Below are 23,005 nucleotides of genomic sequence, written 5' to 3'. Positions count from 1 at the left end.
GATTTGGCATCTCTCTCTAGTTGATAAATACTCTAATCTTTGTACAACAATACAGCACAGTACAGATGCCAATAATCTCCTATTTCTAAGAGAAACAGTTGCCAATAATTTCCAAACTCTCTAAAAGACTAATGTACATTTAGAAGAAATCTTGTTACTGGGAATTTCTCATATGAAAAGCCAAATCCACCAACTCAATGGTTGCAAATTCGCCGGTTTAGAATTAAAACAGTAATATTTTAACAAGCAAGTAGTATCATGGTTTCAGCAAAGCAAGAAGCTCTCAAACACATTGTAATAACAAAAGATGGTCAATTGTTTAATGTTTTAACAATGTTAGAGTACATTGAATGATATTATGTCATAAGCTTGAGCACCTGAGTATCACTGAAAAAGACTGAAATGCCTTCAAGTGGTATAAATGTAAAAAAAGAGCAAAAAATGACATAAAAGAGTGAACATTTACCCAAAAATGTTCCAACTCATACCATCTCCAACCATTTACACCAAACTCAAACTCATTTTTGAGTATACGTCACACCAAAAAGTAGTTTTACTCCAATCATTCATACCAAATTCAAAATTTACACCATTTTTTGGTTTTTGTCTCACAAAATTTCTGCAGTAACACCATATTTGGTACTTGTTTCACAAAAAAACTAAAAATGGATTTGAGTTTGGTGTATGATTGATGAAGATTTTTACACCAAAACTCATTTATGGAGTACAGTTGAAGATGGTCTCAATTGTCCAAATCCTTATTTTATTGTTCACTAAGAAAAAAAAATCAACAAACTAAATTAATCTCTCCACTAAATAAAGAACAATACTAGTTACTACGTGACAATAGTATAAACGCTAGACAACAATATTAGTATATAGTGTATTGGATATTGCTGGTAGAAAAAATTTACCTTTGAGCATTTTTTTATGATGGCCACATGACAGCTAATTATTCGTCCACGTGTATAAATAATTGGCTAGGAATAGTGGTATGATGTTACTTTAAGAGGCGTTGTCCTTTGAACGCGTCCCTACACCGTATCAATAATTTTTAAAAATGATTAAATCTGAATTTATGTATATGAAAATAAAATCGGGGTGGGGCTATTTTGGGGTGGAGATAAAATACCCTAACCTTTGTTTTCCCGGTCCAATAGAATCGAGTCAATCGCCCAGCTGATTCATAAACAGTGTCACAATAGAGAAAAGAAAGTGGAATTTTCATGCAAAAGGGTTTGAGAATTTGGTTGAGACTCACGGATTGTATTCGAAATCGGGTAGAATGAGGTATCCAGTGGATTCAGCGGAAGCGGGGCGCGCGAGGAAGAAGGGGGCGTGGGTTCGGGCGTGGCTGGTGGTGGACTCCGCAGGGGAGGCGGAGGTGGTGGAGGCCGGCAAGCACGCCATCATGCAGCGGACTGGTCTCCCCGGCCGAGATCTCCGCATGCTCGACCCCGCCCTCTCCTACCCCTCCACCGTCTTGGGCCGAGAGCGCGCGATCGTCGTCAATTTGGAGAATATCAGGTCGATTATCACTTCTCGAGAGATGATTTTTCAAAATTCCAAAGATCCTTTGCTTACTCCTTTTGTCGATAAAATTCAGCAAGTGTTTCGCCATCGACAAGCTGTCCTCTCCACCCAGGTCTTCCCTCTCTCTCTCTCTCTCATCGTTGACTTCAATTTGATTGAATTGGGGAGGGAGGTGATGTGATGTATTGTGAATATTAGGGATTTTTTTTTTGTATTGCAAGTTGAATTTGTTCTGTTCTGTTCATGTAGCATTTGAATTCGAATTGAATTGAATTGGAATTAGAATTCTACGGAATAAATCAATTCCAAATCCTTTGTTTTAGTAAAAAAATGATGACATGAAATGGAGGTGTGATGGTTAGGGATTTACTTCTGCAATAGTATATGTTGTGATGAGTTTCTAACTCATTGATGATATGGCGTTGAAGGAGTCTGGACATGAAGGAAACAAACCAGTGTGGACAGATTTTTACGGCTCAAAAGAGCCGGAACAGGAAGATGGTGGTGACCAAATTTATACTTACCAACAAAAGAAAGAAGAGTGGAATACAGAGGAAACAGGAGAGAACGAGCACGCTTTGAAGATTCTTCCATTCGAATTTGTTGCCCTCGAGGCATGCCTCCAGGCTACCTGCAGTAGCTTGGATGATGAAGTATGGATAGATATCTTGTGCAATTAACCCTTGTTTTTTAGTCTAGATTTTGGTAACTAATTTGTATTGTTGTGTGTATAAATTCATGAACTAGGCAACAAGACTGGAGCAAGAAGCTCATCCAGCATTGGATAAGCTCACTTCCAAGATTAGCACTCTCAATCTAGACCGGGTTCGACATATTAAGAGCCGTTTGGTGGCAATAACTGGGCGCGTGCAGAAGGTTTGAGCTATGTTGGATTTAAATGCTTTTTCGACTAGCTTGAGTTTGTGCGGTACTTGTGTTTCTACTGTTGCTTTGGATGAACTCCATTGCAGATTTTCCATTAGCTCTTATGTATGCTTGGAGTGCTTGCTAAGTTCACAACCCCCACTGTTTCCCCATCCCAAAACACACACACTCATCAGTTCTATAAAAACTAGTAATAGGGTAGTTTTGACAATTGGAGTGCTTGGTAAATTCATCTGCTGCTTTTGAGAACTTTGGGCTAATCGATATTCGTAAGACATGAACAAATAGGAAAAGTTTGTTTCTTAGTAGAAATAATCTGTCTGAAGTATTTGTTTTCAGCACCATAACCTTTGAAAATGGCTGGGTAATGTAGGTGAGGGATGAGTTGGAGCATTTGCTCGATGACGACGAAGATATGGCAGAGATGTATTTGACAGAGAAGTTAGAGGAGGAGGAGGCGCTTGAGAATTCTTCTACCAAAGAGCAAGACATGGTAGATGAGGAAGCAGATCAGTATGGCAAAATCAAACCTCCATTTTACTCCATACTTTAATCAAATTAAGTCAATTAACTTAATTGTTCTGATAATTAGGGCTAGTTTCGAGGCAAAGATGGGACTTGATGATGACGAGCAGCAAGCTCCGAGCATGCAAAGTTCTAGCATCAAGAGTCTCGATGTGGAGGAGCTCGAGATGATTCTAGAAGCATATTTCGTACAGATAGAAGGCACGTTGAACAAGCTATCCGCTGTAAGGCTTCTTCACTCAAACATCAAGAATGTGAGAAATGTAGTTTTTGGAAATGACACTAATTTGGATGAGTTTTTTCGGTAGCTGAGAGAGTACGTGGACGACACAGAAGACTACATAAACATAATGCTGGATGACAAGCAGAACCATCTGCTGCAAATGGGAGTGGTGCTCACTACAGCGACTTTGGTGGTGGGTGCGTTTGTGGCCTTGACTGGGGTGTTTGGCATGAACATTGGCATCGAGCTCTTCGACCCCAAGTTATATGGGATGTCTGAATGGCTCTGGACCGTAGGTGGAAGCACCATTGCCTCTGTTTTCTGTTACGTAATCGGTGTTGCCTGGTGCAGGTACCAACGCCTCTTGGAATGAAGAGGGAGGAGGAAGAGTTATGTTTTCTCGCTTGCTTTACCACAATCCAATGTTGATCTTGTAGCTTTTTAATTAGTTATGATTTTGAGTTGGTTACTTGGTGAGATACAAAGATGTTGCCCATTTTTTGAAATTGATTTTTTTATATTTTAATAAACTACCATCTCTCCCTTATTTTGTAAAGTGAAATAAACATTTAGCTTAATGGGCCTCAAAGCCCGCAATCAACGGCCCAAAGCGTTGGATACATATATATTGAAATTATCTTGAACAAAATATTATAGTATTAAGTATATTCTAAAGTTATGCAAGAACTCGAATGCATCATCGATCGTCACATCTTTTGATACCAATAATTTATGTATTCAATCATGCCAAATTTGAGAGAGAATTTTGAAATGGGTCCAAAGACTAAAACATGATTGTGCACTTGCTGGCATGTGAAATTGTAATATTTTGCTTTTGCATGATGATAATACAAGACTATGAAAATTCTCGAAAACTAGTAGGTCCTCTATTATTTCAATGAAGGGTTCTCTTATTTTATTTTTTTTCGTACTATTTCACATTGACACGTCATTTTACGGAGTACTTAATAATTTTCCACAAGGATGCCTTTAAGTACTACTAGTATTTATCAAATTGTGATCTAATTGAATTTAAATTGACGATCTTCTCTCTTCCCAAGGATCAATAAATAACTAAATCTCACTCACCATTAATGTATACACACAAGGTCATTTGAAGGTGTTTTGGTTATTCCAAGAGTAAAAGTTTTATTGGAATGCATTGTTTTTCTTTTGAAATCCGACGTACTATGAAAGTCGTTTGAATCTGATACGAAACAAGTACGAAATGATCAAATTATACAATGTAATGACCTAATACGGCTATAGAATGCCCTATTCTTGCAAAGTATGCATATATATGATTGTGTTACCCATCATATGAACTAAAATGATCTAAAAATGACCTCTGTGTTTTCAAAATCTGAAAGTTAATAAAATCTGATCTATCCATTTTTCAATCTAATGGTTGAGATTTTATCTCTAATCATGCATTATTCTTTAATTATTCATAGAACATTGCCTATATACAGATATATTTATGACCACATGCATGCTAGCTGAATGACTATATGCATGTATGTGCAAGGATAAGAATCCCATGTCCCAAAAGAAAAAAACCCCAATCACTAGATTTTTGTCTCTTCAAATTGCTTCATTTGTTTGGATCAAGACTTCCCATGTTATGTGCCCATTCTTCAAATCTTGGACTCATGTCCACATCCACAACATGTATCTTGTATCTCTACTGCCTCCCATCGTATATATATCACATATCAAGATACTTAAATATTAGTAGGTTTATTTGACCAAAATATAAAGTTACATGATTTGACATACAAGTTAATGCTCAATATCCAAATATTGTACAAGTGCTATGTTGTAGTGGCCCATAGCATGATCAGAATTTGGAAAGATTGTGTCTTTGTAGGAAGTACCAAATTAATTGCCATATTTTTATGGGACAAGGCTAGTGGCCTTCTTGGACATAAATCTTCTATTTTCATGTATATGAAATTCTTGATTTTGAAGGTGCTAAAGCTTCTTTCCTTTATGAGGAACTATATGAATGAAAATATTTATGAATACATGAAACACCAACATTTATATTCCATTTAGCAAACATGGTACATTCATGATACTCTAAAATGTGAAGTCATCATCAAGAAAAACTCATAATTTAGTGAGTGAGTGGATTTGTAAATTTGTGTGACAAAATGGAAATGATGAATTGCTTACTCCTCTTTAATTTATTGCATTTGTTTCACGCGTTTTGTAACCATCATCCAACCTCTTCATGGTGATGACCACATATCTATAAATAAAAAATCAAATAAAGTTTCACATCTAAAATTAAATGCATCATCCAAACATCACCCTCATAATATATACAGAGTTAAATCAATTCACTGCCAAAATATCAAATTCACTGAATAAAGGTGTATACATGTATTTAATTTATCTTGAGAATAATACTAGTAGTAATTTCTTAAATTTCATTTTTAAACAACAAGAAAACTCTACCCTCCAACCACCCCCACATGCCATGTTCATTTTTTTTTTTTTCTTATGATAACTTTTGATCTATGAAATTAATGAGGGTGTGATGATCAAGTTAGGCCATACAAAAAGTGAGGAGAGAGAGAGAGATGGTTCATCTAAATGACCTATATATGTCAACCATATATATGTTCGGTTGAAAGGATTATGTCTACTACCAAAATTCAATAATCTTTACTCCTATGTTGACACAATATTGAAGTATATATATTCAACCAACATATCATGTTCCTAGAATTACCTAATAATATATCCCATGTGATGTATTGGTATTCCTCGTTTTCGACTCTACCTATGAATTAAATGAATTATTCATTGCATAGTTATGAGTTTTGACACACATTTAGTTACACCTAGAAGTAACTGTTTCAAACAAATTTGATATATTTATTTCTATTAATTTTGGCATACAATTTAGTTAGAATAAAATGCAACACAACAGCAACAAGTTATAGTTAAATATTTTTACTAAAGAAAAAGGGCTTGAGCCGATAGACGACAAGCAAATATTTATGACAAAAGGTCAAGAGTCATATTGTATAAATCCAAACGGAAAACAATATCAAAAATCCAACCAAGAATAGAAAAAAAAAAAAACACATGTGACCTAATCACTTAATCAAACAAAAGCAACATTAACAATGTGAAAAAAAAAACATGACCAAAAAACCAAACTCTAGTGACCTAGCTCCACGGAAATAATAACATAATGTATTATTCTTCACTTACAACTCTAATATATACCGCTCACTTGATTAATCGACAAATCCCATATTTGCATGTTTGTGTGCGATTAATCAACCTTAGATATACATAAGTCTTAATTAGTTATTTAATATGCAAGCATATCTTTATGTTTAATACTATAACCTATTTTCGATCGTATGTTGAAGTGGAGCCAAATTTATCTAAACCATAAATAAATTGAAGAACACTCCCTAGTGATTTAGGTAGTCTTCAATATCTTATTTAAGTTTCAACCAAATACATCTAATTATTAGGCTGTGGTGTTTAAAATTAGGTGGTATGTGAACATATCTACTGGAGTTTGGTTTTCATATTATTTCGAAACTCTATTCTAAATAATTGAAATTTTCATATACTTCCAATTTATATTTAAATAGACAGACAAACAAAAAGATAAGTAAATAGTAGTAATTGGTCAACTTTTTTCACTCATAGTATTTTATTTTATTTTATTTAAATTTAAAAAGGGTACGTAGGGATTGAACCACATGACTCTAACTAATAACCTACGAAGAAAAAATTGATCGACCATGATTGCTATTAAATTGTTGGTTACTACCTATGCTACACTAGTTCATATGAAATTATTATGCTAAATTAACGGCTTTTAACTGCCACTAAATAGTTCCTCAATTCCACATTTAATTCCTTAAATTAGGACCAATCTATATATCTATCAAGTTTAGAATTTTAGGACCACTTTAGATACATGGAAAATCCTAAGAAATTAAACATGTAACGTGAACCGTAAAGCATGTCGTTCAATTTTACATAAAAATTTGTATCATATCCAAAAAATTTGTTTTTAAAAACTAGAATAACCAATTTTAGGAGACGGAGCGAGACTATGATTTATCTGCGACAGGTCGAAATTATATAGTCAGCGATGCTGGTGTCTCTAGCTAGATTCGAACATATCCCTGCCCTCCAACTTTATGTCACGGAGTAAATATTGACAAAGGAAATATTTTTATAAGTCTTACTACAATATAATTACAGCTAAAGGCTAAAGTTCACATGCATAATCAATCTGTAGCTTTTTAGCCACTCTCACCAATATTTTTGCTGCATTTAATTTATGCAACTATTTGTGTCTACATACACTATTCTTGCTTATTAAATTATTACTATAGTCCATTTTACTTTTCTGAACATGCCAATGGTAATCAATATAGATAATGTTGGTGTGTATGCATACACTATTGTTATTTATTATCCACTCTCTCTTAAGGAAGATGATCACTTCTTTGGGCGGTACGAGATTTTATACAATTTTATTTTGCGTGCTAAGTTGAGAGAGTAAAGTAAGAACGATGAAGTAAGATAGATATAAAAGATCTTTCTATTTTTAATAATGAGTGAAGTTGATTGAGACAAACTAAAACAAAAAACGGGTATTTTCAATGGGACGGAAGGAGTACTATTGTCCATTTTATTTATTCAGAAACATCCAAAGACATTGTTTGAACTTCAAAAACGTTAACCGCGATGATGTTTTTCTCATATTCACAATTTTTTCGGGATAGAGTAGAATGGAAAAAATATAAGTTCGTCCATACAACATAAAAGTCCACGAGAGGAGTGGCAATTCGGTTAAAATAATGACATGGTGCACAAGTTTAATAAAGTCATTAAACAATTAAACATTCCACACAAGAATGTCCAGTTCATTTCCATTTCTTAATCCCCCAATTACCACTTGAAACAAAAACCCTCCATAATCAGTGCTTTAATCAATTCACAAGCACATGCCCACTGGCGGGGAAACCACACTAGTACGACACCGTTTGGATAATCCAAACCCCACGACGTCGTTTAGCTCTCCATCCCACTATATAACCAATCACCTCAAACCAGTAAAAAAATAAAAAACTGCCCAACCAAATCCCACCACCGTGATGCCGCCGGCGCCACCGCTTCCAGCCTAATCCCTCCCCAATTCCTTCCCAAAACAGCAATGTCGGGCTCCAGCAAGCAGGCGCTGAAGCAACGCGTGCTGACGTGTCTCCACAAGCTCTCCGACAGGGACACCCACGCCGCCGCGGCGGTGGAGCTGGAGTCCATCGCCCGGAGCCTCCCCTGCGCCGCCCTCCCCTCCTTCATCTCCTCCGTCACCTCCACCGACTCCTCCGACCGCTCCCCCGTCCGGCGCCACTGCCTCCGCCTCCTCTCCGCCCTCGCCGCCGCCCACCGCGACGCCCTCTCGCCGCACCTCTCCAAAATCCTCTCCTCCCTCCGCCGCCGCCTCCGCGACCCGGACTCCGCCGTCCGCGCCGCCTGCGTCGCCGCCGCCCTCTCCCTCGCCTCCCACCTCACCTCCCCTCCCTTCGCCTCCCTCGCGAAGCCCTTCCTCGAGTCCCTCTTCTCCGAGCAGGACGCCGGCGCCCAAAACGGCGCCGCATTGTGCCTCGCCGCGGTGATCGAGGGTTTCCCGCACCCCGACGCCGGGAGCCTCCGCAGGCTGCTGCCGAAGCTCGAGAAGCTCGCGAAATGCGATGGATTCAAGGCGAAAGGTGCGATCTTGGCGCTCTTTGGGAGCATTGTGGAGGTTGAGGGAGTGCTTAGCGGCGGCGGAGTCAGGAATTTGATCAAGTGTTTGGTGGAGTTCTTGAGCAGCGAGGATTGGGCGGCAAGGAAGGCTGCTGCGGAGGCGCTGGTGAAGGTGGCGGCGGTGGAGAGTCAAAGAGATGCGCTTTCGGAATGTAAAGCTTCTTGCTTGAAGACTTTTGAAGCTAGGCGATTTGATAAGGTTTGATTTTGTCTGATTTTTGGATAAAGATCGGATTTTTATTGGTTTGGATTCTGTTAATTGTAGTGTGTGTGTGTGTGATTCTCATAATCAGGTGAAGGCTGCGAGGGAGAGTATGAATTTGATGGTGGAAGCTTGGAAGGAGATTCCTGATCCAACGGCTGAGGTTTCATCTAAAGGTATGATCTTTGACATAACTTGATGATTTCAGCATTCCTCATTGTGTTCTTATTGATTTGGCGGTATGCAGAAACTGGGGCTGGCTCGAAAACCGAACCATCTTCGCAAGTGAATAAAATCAGCCAGCATGGCTCTAGGGGGAGAGCTTCTGTAGGGAGCAATGGGAACAGAACTAGTCCTCCAATGTTCCGAAAATTGGATAGCAAGAAGCCCTCCAACGCGAAAGTAGACGTTTCTCCTGCTGCTGATGAAGCTCGTATTAGCTCTTCTGCCACGCCGGTTTCTGGGTATAAGCGTGGGGATGGGGTGGGTGGAGAGGAGAGGAGGCGGTTTGAGAATCCGGAAATCAGAAGGGCGCTGTTTAGTGAGAGCTACGAGAAGCGGGATCATAGTGTTGTAGTTAGTAATGAAACCGGAGATATGTGTAGGAATCAGGGAGACTGTGAAGACCTGGCTCTGATCAGGAAGCAGCTTGTTCAGATTGAAAATCAGCAGTCGAATTTGTTGGAAATTCTTCAGGTAGTTATATTTTGTGTGCTAAATGTACTACATTTTCTATAAGCTATGATTTGCTGATCATTGTTTTGTAATCCAGAGATTTATTGGGAGCTCACAGAGAGGCATTCAGTCATTGGAGGCGCGTGTGCAAGGTTTAGAGCTCACGCTGGATGAGATCTCGTATGACTTGGCCACCTCCACTGGGAAGATGTCTATAAATGGAGCTTCGTGCTGCTCGCTGCCAGGTGCAGATTTCCTCAGCTTGAAGCTGCGCAGAAAGACACAAGCGCTGTCTGCCTCTTGCGGAACCTCTCCATCGACTGCAGCAGCTGGCAGCATTCCTCGTAAGAACGAAGACGGTGGCAGAGGGTTTCTGTTGCAGAACCGGAGGCGTCCCCTCCATGGGGGGCGTGGGGTTATAGTGATGAACCCACTAGCTGAAATCCCTCCTCAGGTTCATGCTTGATTGAGGATGTTCAGACATCATTCTTCCTTACCAAGAATGTTTTGAGCTATGTTTGTCAACTCAATGAGAGAAGAGATGAAGAAAAGGCCGATGCACCGCCTTTTGGCCGGAGTTGCTCCAACTGCGGTGGCTCAAAATGTTGTAGAGTGGATGCATTTTGTAATCCATTTTCATATGTAGTGATAATCTGTCTTGATTTAGGATGATGACTATATCATCATTTGTATGTACATAGTGCTGTGAAATTAGATTCAACTTTGCTAATGTGAAACCTCATGACTAACATATCTTTTCATTCAGAAAATATGAATATTGAATACATATTGAAGAATGCAAACACTATTTTAGATTAACTTTGAAAATATTCAACTACAGCAGATTATATATTTCATGTCATTCTCTGAAAATGCAGCTTACTGCTGTAAGATTACAAGTGATTGTCATCATCTCTCTTCCAAAACACACCGAGCACACGAAACGCCTTTTCAATGCCACCACTTCTTCTCAGACAAGGATATAAGCTGCCAAATTGATGAACAAGTAATAAGCATGTGTCAAGATTGATCAACCGCCATATTAACAAGATGTTTAGAGTTTGATACAAAAAACATTTTGATATAAGAGGAGATCTAGTCATTGAAACCATCCGTTAATGGTGATTAAGTGCAAACAATAAAGAGTTAAAATTTATGAAAGTAATGATACAGCACTCATCAGAAAGGAATTAAATGCTTCATAACAAAATACATATTCCTATGAACAGGCAAGTGGATGCACAAACAGGAAACAAGCAACGTAGTTGAGAGGTTTTCATTCACTAACCTGACGAGCAACTTGCGCCAATCGCCTACTGTCTCGGGATGAATCTGACAACAAGCTAGCCTTGGATGACTGCTGGTTCTTACGAGTACTTTTATCATCTTCATTTCTCTTTTCTACCTCAGGTGACAGTGACACTTTCATTTCAGATTCGTTCGGGTTTCCTCTCTTGCGCTTCCTTTGAAATGTGTATTTGATGATTCTTTCCCTTACGGGTTGGCTTGGCATATCACCATTTTCAACATCCCCTTTAGAAACAGAAGGCAAAAAACTTTCTTCAAGCTCAGTTTCTTCCCCTAACGGCACTATCTTTTCCTTCAACCCTTCACATTCCTGGTCAATGCATTTGTTCTCAACTTCATCTGTGCAGAGTATTGGAGCTACGGATGAAGGTCTCTTACTGGAGTGAGCATCATCTTTGACTGAAACAAGATTATGTCTTGATGAAAGTTCTGGCAACGGATCAGGTTTCTCAGGAGGAGGTTCTCTTTGTTTAGTAGATCTCTGTCTTTTCCGACGAAAAGGTAGGAAACTACTTAACTTAACATCCGCCAACAATTTGTACTCAAGTTCACTCTGAGTTCTAGCCCCAAATGATGGATCTTTGCTGGTGTATCCACCCTTTTCCCGCTCTTCGTTGCTGTTCCTGTCCAACAGATTCCCCTCACACGCACGGATTCTCTGCGTACAGCCATTTCTATATAGCCCAGGCTCTTTATAGCTAACTCTTAATGCTATTGAAGGCAAATCCCGATCCCTAATATGTGAACTGCACGTGCAATCTTTCTCGCCTAAATAATAACAATCGGAACATTCCTTTTGCTGCCTTGGGTTAGGCATTGTGATTTCAGAAGCTCCAGCAGATTCGTATCCGTTGTTCGGATGATGATATTTACTAGATTCATAAGAGTAGATAGTAGTAGGCACCTCATTTACGTTGTGCAAACTGCTTTTCTTTAACCTTTCCAGCTCATCCTGTACCTCTCCCAATTCTTTCCTGAGATCGTTGACGATATCTTCAGCTTCTTGAAGTTGAGCTTCCAGTTCTTCAATCTTCTTCTGCTGATTCAGCGCTGCAGCTTCCGCCTCACTAGTCTGAAAAAGTGGTTCAAAATATAAGCAAAAAAGATTGCACCTTCGTGCAGGATTTTACGCTGCACGTTTCTTGTTTGTGTGCTGGATTTTACGCTACAGTAGATGGAATGGTACCAAAACAAGAAACTAACAGAAAATGCAAAAATGTTTTAAGTTATGTCACAACACAAACTCACAAAAGAAAAATGTGCTAGTATTTCGCTAGCCAAATGCAATCAAGCATCATAATGCCATAAATAGGTAACACAACATTAATACATTTGGAAATCGACACTCAATCGGGAACACCTCTGAATTGAAGAATCAAGAATGAAAAAGAAGAAACTTTTACGACACACAAACGTTAAGGTGAAAGAATAGGTAGACATCACAAATCAATCTATAGGTAATCAAGCACCTCCAATCAGAAAATCATTTCAAGAAACAAAGCAGTCACACTCTAAACGAACACGGCCTCTTGTCAACCAATGCACATATCTCCAAAACACATCAAAATCATAGAAAATCCAACTAAAAATGGAAACTTTAAATCAGATAGCTCACCCTATCATCCATCATTTTCTTGAGGTGCAACAGCATCCGCAGCGCCTCCTCCTTCGCCACCTTCAGCTCGTGCTGATACTGCACGGCCCTCCTCTCGGATGACATAACCCGAGCTGCTGCCTCCTTGGATATGTTCAATATTATATCAGCATACGCCTTCTGCAATCCTATCACTTTCTGCACACAAAATTACCAACCAAAGAAGACAACTTTTAGTCCAAAACAACAACAAAATGCTCATTTCAACAAGATACCTAGAGAAATTCATCAAAACTTAACCCCATTTCGAAAATTCAGATTAGTATCAAGAACACCTTGTTCAAAGAGTGAATAAGAACATAAAAAGGAAGTGCATTTTTCCAAAAATACTCAGAAAACACACCGAAAGCATAGGGATCAAACGCAAAAAGGATCGAACTTGAAAGCAATCAACAAAAGAAAAACGGTTAGCACAATCAATTAGGTAGTTGGTGCGGCTGTTGCCTGTTGAAAAACAAACAAGTAGTTGCGTCTGCGGCGGCGGAGATTACCTCTTTGGCGTCCATTTCTCTCCGATTCCTCAAAAGGATTCGGAAAAAAAAGTTGGTTTTTGCTTAGGTTTTTGGGTCCGAAGTTAATAAAAACTCGTTTCCTCGGCAGAGCTGTCTGTTATGAACTGAATCTTCCGAAATCTCCATTCTACCCCTGAGTAATCCGCTTATTACGGGAACGCCCAAGGCGCTGCACCTTTTTTTTGGAGGGAAAAGCAAAAGCAGGAAGAGCGATTTTGTGTCACAAACTGAAATCAAACAGCGACTCTTTGACTTCGCTTTCGCCGGCGTGCGCCATCGAAATTGTAGCAGCTGATTCCCGGCACAAATGCGGTTGCCAGGTTTCGATCGGATTATCATTTGTGCTCTTGCTCTCTTTCCTTTTTCAACCTTTCATGTGATTGTGGCAATGCATAAACTGTTGGCTTCAAATGGATGCATTTTTTGTTCTACGTCTGGAGCTGGTTTTAATCCGCTTTTATAATCATTTTGTGATTTGATCCGGCATAATTAGGCTTTGCTAATCAAACTGATACGATGTTGCTATGTTTCTGATGAAGTGCTATTATCTCTGATTGTTGGTGAAAATGCTGCTTTTGGTGCAGAGTAGGAAGTACTTCTCTGCATTGAAACACTGCAAAATGCAAGGCTGCATCCATAAATGATTATCGCTTGGTGAAAGGAATTGGAAGAGGATGCAGACACCCAGGATCAAAAATAGTTACCATAAATGCTAGTGTTGCTTCAGTATCATGAGCGAATATACTCCTGTTTCTGTTACCAGCATCAAATTGTAAGAATATTTATATTCTTATATGAACTATGTATCTATTGGTTTAAATTAAAGTTCAAGTTCATAATATTAAAAGTTAAAAGGGATTCTAATATTAAAGATGACACCGTGATGGATCGGTTTCGATAAAAGAATTAGAATCGGGTGTATTGATAACCCTCCTCTCCTATCTCTAAATTATGATATTAATATATATATATATATATATATATATATTATATGAAAGAATAGTGTGTATATATACATGCAATTAATTATGCACATAGATATGTGTTACATGTACGTATTGGACGTGTGAAATTGGTATACACACATTTGAATATTAAAGTGAATGTGTGTCACGGTGGAATGGTGTGGAAATGTTAATTAGTTTATTAGTAAACTAATTCTCATTTACCAATCGACATATTTGTTGGTGAGAAGCAGTTAATATACATGTATTTGTATAATACAGAAAGTTTAACCGCATGGTAGTTATTATGGATGAATCAACGTATCCATAGCGGTTAGTGCATGGCATGATAGAAATGAAGTGGCACCACTTTTCGTGAAGAGGCATGCAGCACCTATAAATACATGTGTGCTCTCATTCATTAAAACATAATCCAGAACGAGTTATATACTCAGAAAAGTCACAGTACATACGCACATATATATATACACTTATATACAAGTTTTTGATTCTTTATCCATTAAAAGAATCATAGAAGGCTTGAGGTCAAGGAGAGGAGAATCATCAAAGTGGATTCAACATCTTCTTCAGCACAAGAAAAGCATGGATGGAGGTTGGTAATCTATCTCCACTTTATAGTCTATATGTTGTGGTTGAATTAATTCAAATCTAGAATTAGATTTCATTATCGAAATCATTAAAGTTGAGATTTGGCTAACAGTTGGTATCAGAGCCAATCTAGATTTGGTTAATTCACCATTTATGTGACTTCAAAATCGAAATTTGAATGGTCTTGAATTTTTCGATTTTGATTAATATGCTTCCGCTTATGTGTTGGGTAATTGTTTTATGAAATGTTAGAACAATATTAGGATATTCTACCCATTAAAGATTTCAATATTTAAATAATATATAACTTGTTGATCACCAAAGTGGTCTTGTTATATTGCATTTATTTATTGAAAATGATAAATGTTAGTTAATTGATCATGATTAAAGAGATGCTATAAATGACATAAAAGTTTGATTGATCAATTAAATTATTATCTATATGCTTGGAGATCACCCAAAGGTGGATCATTGTATATATTTAATAATACGAAAGGGATTAATAATGTATACTATGTGTCTTATGTAGTATGTACACCCAAAGGCAACATGCTTATTTGATATATATATATGATTTGATTAATTGTTAAAGTACTATGATTTTAGCATCGTTGAAAGTATGTGTATTTAAGTATTGCCCAAAGGTTACTTGAATGCATGTTATTTAAGATATTACTGTTTATGAATCTGTATTAAGGACTCAAGCACTAATAGATAAGTATGTATAAATGTTGCAGCCTCAGCGAATTTGTATGCATCTGCAAACTCTGTCATTAAATTCAATGGGCAAAACTATGGCGAGTGGTCCGAACAGATCCGGTTTTCACTGGGTGTAATGGCGTTGGACCATGCTATACTAACAGAAGATGAACCCTCAGCCATAACGGATGAGAGCTCCGAAACTGAAAAGTCTCAACATGAGACTTGGGAGCGATCTAACCGGTTGAGCCTGAATCTTATGAGGATGACGATGGCAGAAAATTTTAAGCCATCGATGCCCAAGACAGAAAGTGCAAGGGAATTCATTGAGAAAATTAAGGAGTGTTCACAATCTGAATTGGCTGATAAGTCAATTGTAGGAAGCTTAATGAGTGAACTTACTACAAAGAAGTTTGACTGGTCACAGCCAATTCATGATCATGTGACAAACATGTCTAACTTGGCGGCAAAGCTAACGACCTTGGGAATGGAGGTTCATGAGCAATTTGTGGTCCAATTTATCATGAACTCCCTACCTATTGAATTTAGCCAGTTCCAGGTGAATTATAACACCATCAAAGATAAATGGGACTTTAAGGAATTAAAAGCTATGTTGGTTCAAGAGGAAGGGAGATTAAAGAAGATGAATGGTCAAGTTGCGAATCTCATAGGTCATGGAGGTGCTAGCTCCAGTAAAGGAAAATCAAGTAAGAAGGACAAAAAGAAGGATAAATCTTTTCTGAAAGGTCCGGAGAAGAAAATCCAAAAGGAAAGGAAGTGTTTCTTTTGCAGGGAAACGGGACACTTCAAGAAAGATTGTCCTAAAAGGAAGGCCTGGTTTGATAAGAAAGGTAAACATAATACTCTTGTTTGCTTTGAATTGAATCTTATTGAAGTGCCGAATAATACTTGGTGGTTAGATTCTGGTGCTACAACTCATGTGTCTCATATTAAACAGGGATTCAGTTCGATCCAACCTATAAAAGGGGTTGAACAATATTTGTTCATGGGAAATAGGATGAAAGCACTGATTGAAGGCATTGGGACCTACAGATTGATCTTGGACACAGGATGTCATGTAGATCTTATAGATTGTCTTTATGTACCTGAATGTGCTAGAAATCTTGTTTCTGTAAGTAGATTGGATGATTTAGGTTTTAAAGTTAAGATTGTAAATGGTGTATTCTCTTTGTACCGAAACGATTACTTTTATGGTAGTGGTACTTTGTATGATTCACTTTATAGATTCAATCTTGATGCAAAGTTTTGTGAATCCTTATTTAATGTTGAAAGTCGAGGCATTAAGCGTAATGCGTCAAGTGAAAGTTCGGCTTACTTGTGGCATCAAAGATTAGGTCATATTTCTAAAGAAAGGATTATGAGGTTGGTAAAGAATGAAATTCTTCCTCGATTGGATTTTAGTGACCTAAATATGTGTGTAGATTGCATTAAAGGAAAGCAAACTAAACACATTGTAAAGAAATCAGCCACGAGAAGCACTCAGCTTCTTGAGTTAATACATACTGATATATGTGGTCCTTTTGATGCTCCTTCGTGGGATGGTCGAAAATACTTTATCACATTTATTGACGATTACTCACGTTATGGTTACATATATCTACTGCATGAAAAATCTGAGTCAGTGAATGTGCTGAAAATATTCATTGACGAGGTGGAAAGGCAGTTAGATAGAAAAGTTAAAATTGTGAGATCGGATAGAGGTGGTGAGTTCTATGGAAAGTATAGTGAGACTGGACAATGTCCGGGCCCATTTGCAAAGTTACTCGAAAGTAGAGGTATTTGTGCACAGTATACAATGCCCGGTACTCCGCAACAGAATGGTGTAGCGGAGAGGCGGAATCGTACATTGATGGAAATGGTTAGAAGTATGTTAAGTGGTTGTACTTTACCCCTTTCATTGTGGATTTATGCTTTAAAGACTGCAACTTATATGCTTAATCGGGTTCCTAGTAAGGCAGTTCCTAAGACACCTTTTGAACTGTGGACGGGAAGGAAACCTAGCTTAAGGCATATTCGTATTTGGGGTTGCCCAGCAGAAGTAATGTTGTATAATCCACATGAAAAGAAACTTGATTCAAGGACCGTCAGTGGATTTTTCATTGGCTATCCGGACAAATCAAAGGGGTATACTTTTTATTGTCCTAACCATAGTACGAGAATAGTTGAGACGGGAAATGCTAGGTTCATTGAAAACGGGGAAATTAGTGGGAGTAGTGAACCTAGAAAGGTGGATATTCAAGAAATCCACGATAAGGTTCATCCACATATTGTTGCACCAAATATTGTTGTTCCTATTGTCTCACAATCAAATGACACAATAGAACAACATGATAATGTGCAAAACTCACTAACCGAAAATGAAGTAATTGAACCTGTCACAATTCAAGAAGCGAATAGTGAACCACAAGAAACTTTGAGAAGATCGGTAAGGGAAAGAAGATCTGCCATTTCAAATGACTATGTGGTTTACAGTGTTGAAAGTGAATGTGACTTAAGCCTTGATGAAGATCCAATCTCATTCCGACAAGCCATGGAAAGTGAAGATTCTGAAAAGTGGTTGATTGCCGCAAAAGATGAAATAAAATCTATGGGTGATAACAAAGTTTGGGACTTAGTAGAATTGCCTAAAGGTTTTAAAACCATTGGTTCTAAATGGATTTTTAAAACAAAACGTGATTCGAAAGGTAACATCGAAAGATACAAGGCTCGCCTTGTTGCTAAAGGCTTCACCCAAAAGGATGGCATTGACTATAAAGAAACCTTCTCTCCAGTTTCAAAGAAGGATTCTTTAAGAATTGTTTTGGCTTTGGTGGCTCATTATGATCTCGAGCTACACCAAATGGATGTAAAGACCGCCTTTCTAAATGGAGAACTTGAAGAGGAAGTTTATATGAACCAACCCGAAGGATTCTTGGCAACGGGACAAGAACACTTAGTATGTAAGCTGAAGAAGTCAATATATGGACTAAAACAAGCTTCTAGACAATGGTATATAAAGTTTAATGATATCATTGTATCATATGGTTTTGTAGAGATCATTGTTGATCGATGTATCTATGTAAAAATCAGTGGGAGTAAGTTTATAATTTTAGTCTTATATGTTGATGATATTTTGCTTGCTGCAAATGACATGGGTATGTTACATGATGTGAAGAAATATCTCTCTAAGAACTTTGAAATGAAAGATATGGGAGATGCATCTTATGTGATCGGAATAGAAATATTTCGAGATAGGTCACAAGGATTATTAAGTTTATCTCAGAAAGAATATATCAATAAGATTTTAGAGAGATATAGAATGGAAAAGTGCTCTATAGGGATTGCTCCAATTCAGAAGGGAGACAAGTTTAGTAAAATGCAATGTCCTAAAAATGAATTGGAGCGTAAGGAAATGGAAAGAATTCCATATGCATCAGTGGTTGGGAGTTTAAACTATGTTCAAACATGTACGCGACCAGATATCACCTTTGCGGTTGGTATGTTGGGTCGATATCAAAGTAATCCCGGAATGGATCACTGGAAGGCTGCAAAGAAAGTCCTCAGGTACTTGCAAGGCACCAAAGAGCACATGCTTACGTATAGAAGATCCGATAATCTAGAGGTCATTGGATATTCAGATTCAGACTATGCCGGGTGCGTTGATAGTAGAAAATCTACGTTTGGCTATTTGTTCCTTTTAGCCGAGGGAGCAGTATCATGGAAAAGTGGAAAGCAGTCTGTCATTGCTACTTCCACAATGGAAGCCGAATTTGTGGCATGCTTTGAGGCCACTGTTCACGGATTGTGGTTGCGGAACTTTATTTCAGGGCTTAGAATTGTCGACTCTATAGCTAGGCCGCTGAAAATTTATTGTGATAATTCCGCAGCTGTCTTCTTTTCAAAGAATGATAAGCACATGGAGTTAAAATACTTATCTGTCAAAGAAGAAGTGCAGAAACAAAGAGTGTTCTTCGAGCATATTAGGACGGATATGATGGTAGCGGATCCGTTAACTAAAGGACTACCACCCAAAATGTTTATTGGCCATGTAGAGCGTATGGGTATTATAGATAAAGCCTTGCTATTTTAGTTGTATTATGCTTGTAAAGTGTAAGACACTTTGAATTCAATAAAAGTTATGTTTCTGTTTATTAAATATGTTATCATTATAGTTTGTATACAATTATGGTTATTGGATAACATATGATGAATTGAGAATAAAAGTTCATCTCAATGAAAGGACAATGTAAAGTTGGAATTGATTTGTGATACATGGAAGGAATCATGTCGCTTAATGATGTGTGACCGCCATGATTCGATCAATTCTAATTTTATCATGGTATTTAAAGAATATTTTGAACTTGATATAAAAGTGCGCATTATGGTTATTAAACCATCAAAACGATACAAAGGTCAAGTGGGAGAATGTAAGAATATTTATATTCTTATATGACCTATGTATCTATTGGTTTAAATTAAAGTTCAAGTTCATAATATTAAAAGTTAAAAGGGATTCTAATATTAAAGATGACACCGTGATGGATCGGTTTCGATAAAAGAATTAGAATCGGGTGTATTGATAACCCTCCTCTCCTATCTCTAAATTATGATATTAATATATATATATATATATATATATATATATATATATATTATATGAAAGAATAGTGTGTATATATACATGCAATTAATTATGCACATAGATATGTGTTACATGTACGTATTGGACGTGTGAAATTGGTATACACACATTTGAATATTAAAGTGAATGTGTGTCACGGTGGAATGGTGTGGAAATGTTAATTAGTTTATTAGTAAACTAATTCTCATTTACCAACCGACATATTTGTTGGTGAGAAGCAGTTAATATACATGTATTTGTATAATACAGAAAGTTTAACCGCATGGTAGTTATTATGGATGAATCAACGTATCCATAGCGGTTAGTGCATGGCATGATAGAAATGAAGTGGCACCACTTTTCGTGAAGAGGCATGCAGCACCTATAAATACATGTGTGCTCTCATTCATTAAAACATAATCCAGAACGAGTTATATACTCAGAAAAGTCACAGCACATACGCACATATATATATACACTTATATACAAGTTTTTGATTCTTTATCCATTAAAAGAATCATAGAAGGCTTGAGGTCAAGGAGAGGAGAATCATCAAAGTGGATTCAACATCTTCTTCAGCACAAGAAAAGCATGGATGGAGGTTGGTAATCTATCTCCACTTTATAGTCTATATGTTGTGGTTGAATTAATTCAAATCTAGAATTAGATTTCATTATCGAAATCATTAAAGTTGAGATTTGGCTAACACAAATAAGAAGAAGAAGAAGAAGAACCTGGAACTGGAACTGGAAGCAATTTTTATAACAGAAGCACATCTCTTAGCTGGAAAGGGAGTAGTTATTAACTGATTTGGAAAGCCAGATCGGCATGATTATTATCTGTTAGTAGCAGTTATCGCAGTAGATAGAGAGTAAAAACATGTGTATGCATCATTGTAAATCATCTTAGTTAAATGTGAAGAAAAAACCTCTCCGGTGAGACTCAGTTTCTCCAGCTAGAGCTTGGTTATCTCTGAATTCTGTGTTCTCTTTTGTGTTCATAGCGGTGTGCATAACATGAGCCTTCATAGAGATTCTTTGATCTCTATCATCATAATTCATAATGCAAAGCCTTTGTCTCCTCAAGTTTGCTTAGCAGTGATCCCACCAATCTTGGGCCTCTCTGTACGATAATTTTAACGGCCAATGTTGGAAGCTGTACATGAGACTGCCACTTGCATTCACCGATTTCGCAACCTTGACTTGTTTGAGTAAGGTTAAGAGTATGGTATCTCTGGAGTTTTTGTTCAATTTGTTAGTGTGTTTCAAGTTTTTGTTGGCTACACCCTTTTTAATGTCCATGTGTTCCTTTTTCTATTCTCTCATTCAATTAGATGGTATGAGATCAAGGTCACAATGATGAAGATTGTGGTTCTGTGGTTACTCCAGCAAGAGTTATTCAATATGAAGGTCAAACTGCAAGAAACTTATTCAGTTAGCCGAGTGATTTTGTCTCTGCCAACTTATCTTTTGCTGCAATGCATCGAACTTCCCTCCATCTCTTGTGCCTTTTTTGTTTCTCCTCTGTCATTATTCGTGTACACTGAATGAGAAACTTGTCTGTCCATAGTTTGGATGGAAATCAACATGCCATATATTTGGAGTTGAACTTCAATTTTGCAACTTTCCAAAGCTGAGTTACTGTGCAACTTCTCACTTTTTTTTGATAGAGTTGTTTTGAGATCGGTATCTTAAAACTTCTTCTCATTGGGGAAGTAGAATATTCAAAATGCAAGAGAAAGGAAAGGCTGAAGGATATTCATTGATATGCCATTTCATTGTTCTTGATCTCATGTTTCATGTTGGATAGTCTTTCACGAGCGTTGAGTGTTCATGCGCTGCGACATCACCTTCGACCTTCCAGCGCTGTGACACAACAATAGGCCATGCTGCTCATATCGAGTTCCTGGATTCGGACATCTTTGCCAAGTTTATAACGTGGTTCTTCCCAGACTGTTTGTTTGTTGTTGTTCATCTTTATCCTTATATGTCTACTTTTCCATCCAATTTTTGAATGGAAGAGTAGTTAAATACCAAAATTTTGTACTTGGTTGTAATAATTTACTAGTCTATTGTACATGTATCAAATAATTATGAATGTATTTGTTGCTCATTCATTGTGATATTCAACAAATCTTTACAGAAGTTCATCCCTATCAAACGGAACGTCTCTATTTCCAGTAAATTCGCACAAATTTGCTTACTCCGCCCATAATTGTTCGTGTTGGTTTAGCAGTAGAATTTGTCCCATCATTTAGATAATTACCATATACTATTACTCATCATTTCATTATTGGGGATAATATGGCATACATCAAATTTTATGACAATCGAAATATTGACATGAATTATCCAAAATTATGCATTAATGGACATGTAATTTTGGTTATCACATCACTATTTCGGTTGTCATTTTTTTTGCACAACATTTTATTCTGAAAGATAAAACGATAGAGTGGAATAAAAGTTACTCCATCTGTCCCACAAAAACACTCTTTCCTTTTTAGTTTGTCTCCAAGAGGATAAGAATATATATTTTCTAATTTTAAAATTTTTTTTCTCTTTATTTAGTGAGACTCATCTTCCATTAACAATATTTCAATTATTTTTTTTTTCATATCTTTCTTATTTACTAATTGTATATTAAAAATTATGTTAATTAAAAGTGTATACTCTCGTGGGTAGTAGGTAACAATGAAACATTTTCTAATATAATACAATGACACATTTTCGAATAAAAGTCCAAATGACTTTGCAAAATAATTTTAATTTAAATCTAATAGTAAGATTTGTGAAAGGTGAAGTTTTAAAATGTATTGC

At 37.3% G+C, this 23,005-nt stretch overlaps 3 protein-coding genes across 3 annotated transcripts; 2 read left to right on the top strand and 1 right to left on the bottom strand.

Annotated features, from left to right (window-relative positions):
• Positions 1-1,125: 1,125 nt before the first annotated feature.
• Positions 1,126-3,763, top strand: LOC125213713 (magnesium transporter MRS2-3-like). Its single transcript, XM_048114400.2, has 6 exons — positions 1,126-1,645; positions 1,962-2,186; positions 2,281-2,409; positions 2,792-2,931; positions 3,011-3,167; positions 3,252-3,763. The coding sequence occupies exons 1-6, from the start codon at positions 1,286-1,288 to the stop codon at positions 3,537-3,539; spliced, it is 1,299 nt and encodes a 432-aa protein (XP_047970357.1). The 5' UTR covers positions 1,126-1,285; the 3' UTR covers positions 3,540-3,763.
• Positions 3,764-8,276: 4,513 nt separating this feature from the next.
• Positions 8,277-10,590, top strand: LOC125213710 (TORTIFOLIA1-like protein 3). The gene is made up of 4 exons (XM_048114395.2): positions 8,277-9,161; positions 9,256-9,340; positions 9,412-9,860; positions 9,937-10,590. The coding sequence occupies exons 1-4, from the start codon at positions 8,370-8,372 to the stop codon at positions 10,303-10,305; spliced, it is 1,695 nt and encodes a 564-aa protein (XP_047970352.1). The 5' UTR covers positions 8,277-8,369; the 3' UTR covers positions 10,306-10,590.
• LOC125213712 (uncharacterized) lies at positions 10,582-13,425 on the bottom strand. The gene is made up of 4 exons (XM_048114399.2): positions 13,293-13,425; positions 12,763-12,939; positions 11,128-12,219; positions 10,582-10,826 (listed from the first exon to the last, which is right to left on the bottom strand). The coding sequence occupies exons 1-4, from the start codon at positions 13,305-13,307 to the stop codon at positions 10,791-10,793; spliced, it is 1,320 nt and encodes a 439-aa protein (XP_047970356.1). The 5' UTR covers positions 13,308-13,425; the 3' UTR covers positions 10,582-10,790.
• Positions 13,426-23,005: the final 9,580 nt, after the last annotated feature.

This window comes from Salvia hispanica, chromosome 3 (assembly GCF_029641045.1).
Source record: "Salvia hispanica isolate PSC_SH4W2 chromosome 3, Shi_PSC_v1, whole genome shotgun sequence".
NCBI lineage: Eukaryota > Viridiplantae > Streptophyta > Magnoliopsida > Lamiales > Lamiaceae > Salvia > Salvia hispanica.
The sequence above is the reverse complement of the archived record's forward strand: the minus strand, read 5'-3'. Positions and strand labels throughout refer to the sequence as shown.

Coding starts and splice junctions, on each gene's coding strand:
- LOC125213713 (XM_048114400.2), top strand. CDS start 1,286: ATGAGGTATCCAGTGGATTCAGCGGAAGCGGGGCGCGCGAGGAAGAAG. Junction 2,932..3,010: donor GTAGATGAGGAAGCAGATCA/GTATGGCAAAAT, acceptor TCTGATAATTAG/GGCTAGTTTCGAGGCAAAGA. Junction 3,168..3,251: donor CGTTGAACAAGCTATCCGCT/GTAAGGCTTCTT, acceptor TTTTTTCGGTAG/CTGAGAGAGTACGTGGACGA.
- LOC125213710 (XM_048114395.2), top strand. CDS start 8,370: ATGTCGGGCTCCAGCAAGCAGGCGCTGAAGCAACGCGTGCTGACGTGT. Junction 9,341..9,411: donor GGCTGAGGTTTCATCTAAAG/GTATGATCTTTG, acceptor GGCGGTATGCAG/AAACTGGGGCTGGCTCGAAA. Junction 9,861..9,936: donor ATTTGTTGGAAATTCTTCAG/GTAGTTATATTT, acceptor TTTGTAATCCAG/AGATTTATTGGGAGCTCACA.
- LOC125213712 (XM_048114399.2), bottom strand. Junction 12,220..12,762: donor AGAAAATGATGGATGATAGG/GTGAGCTATCTG, acceptor CCACTTTTTCAG/ACTAGTGAGGCGGAAGCTGC. Junction 10,827..11,127: donor TGGCGCAAGTTGCTCGTCAG/GTTAGTGAATGA, acceptor TCAATTTGGCAG/CTTATATCCTTGTCTGAGAA.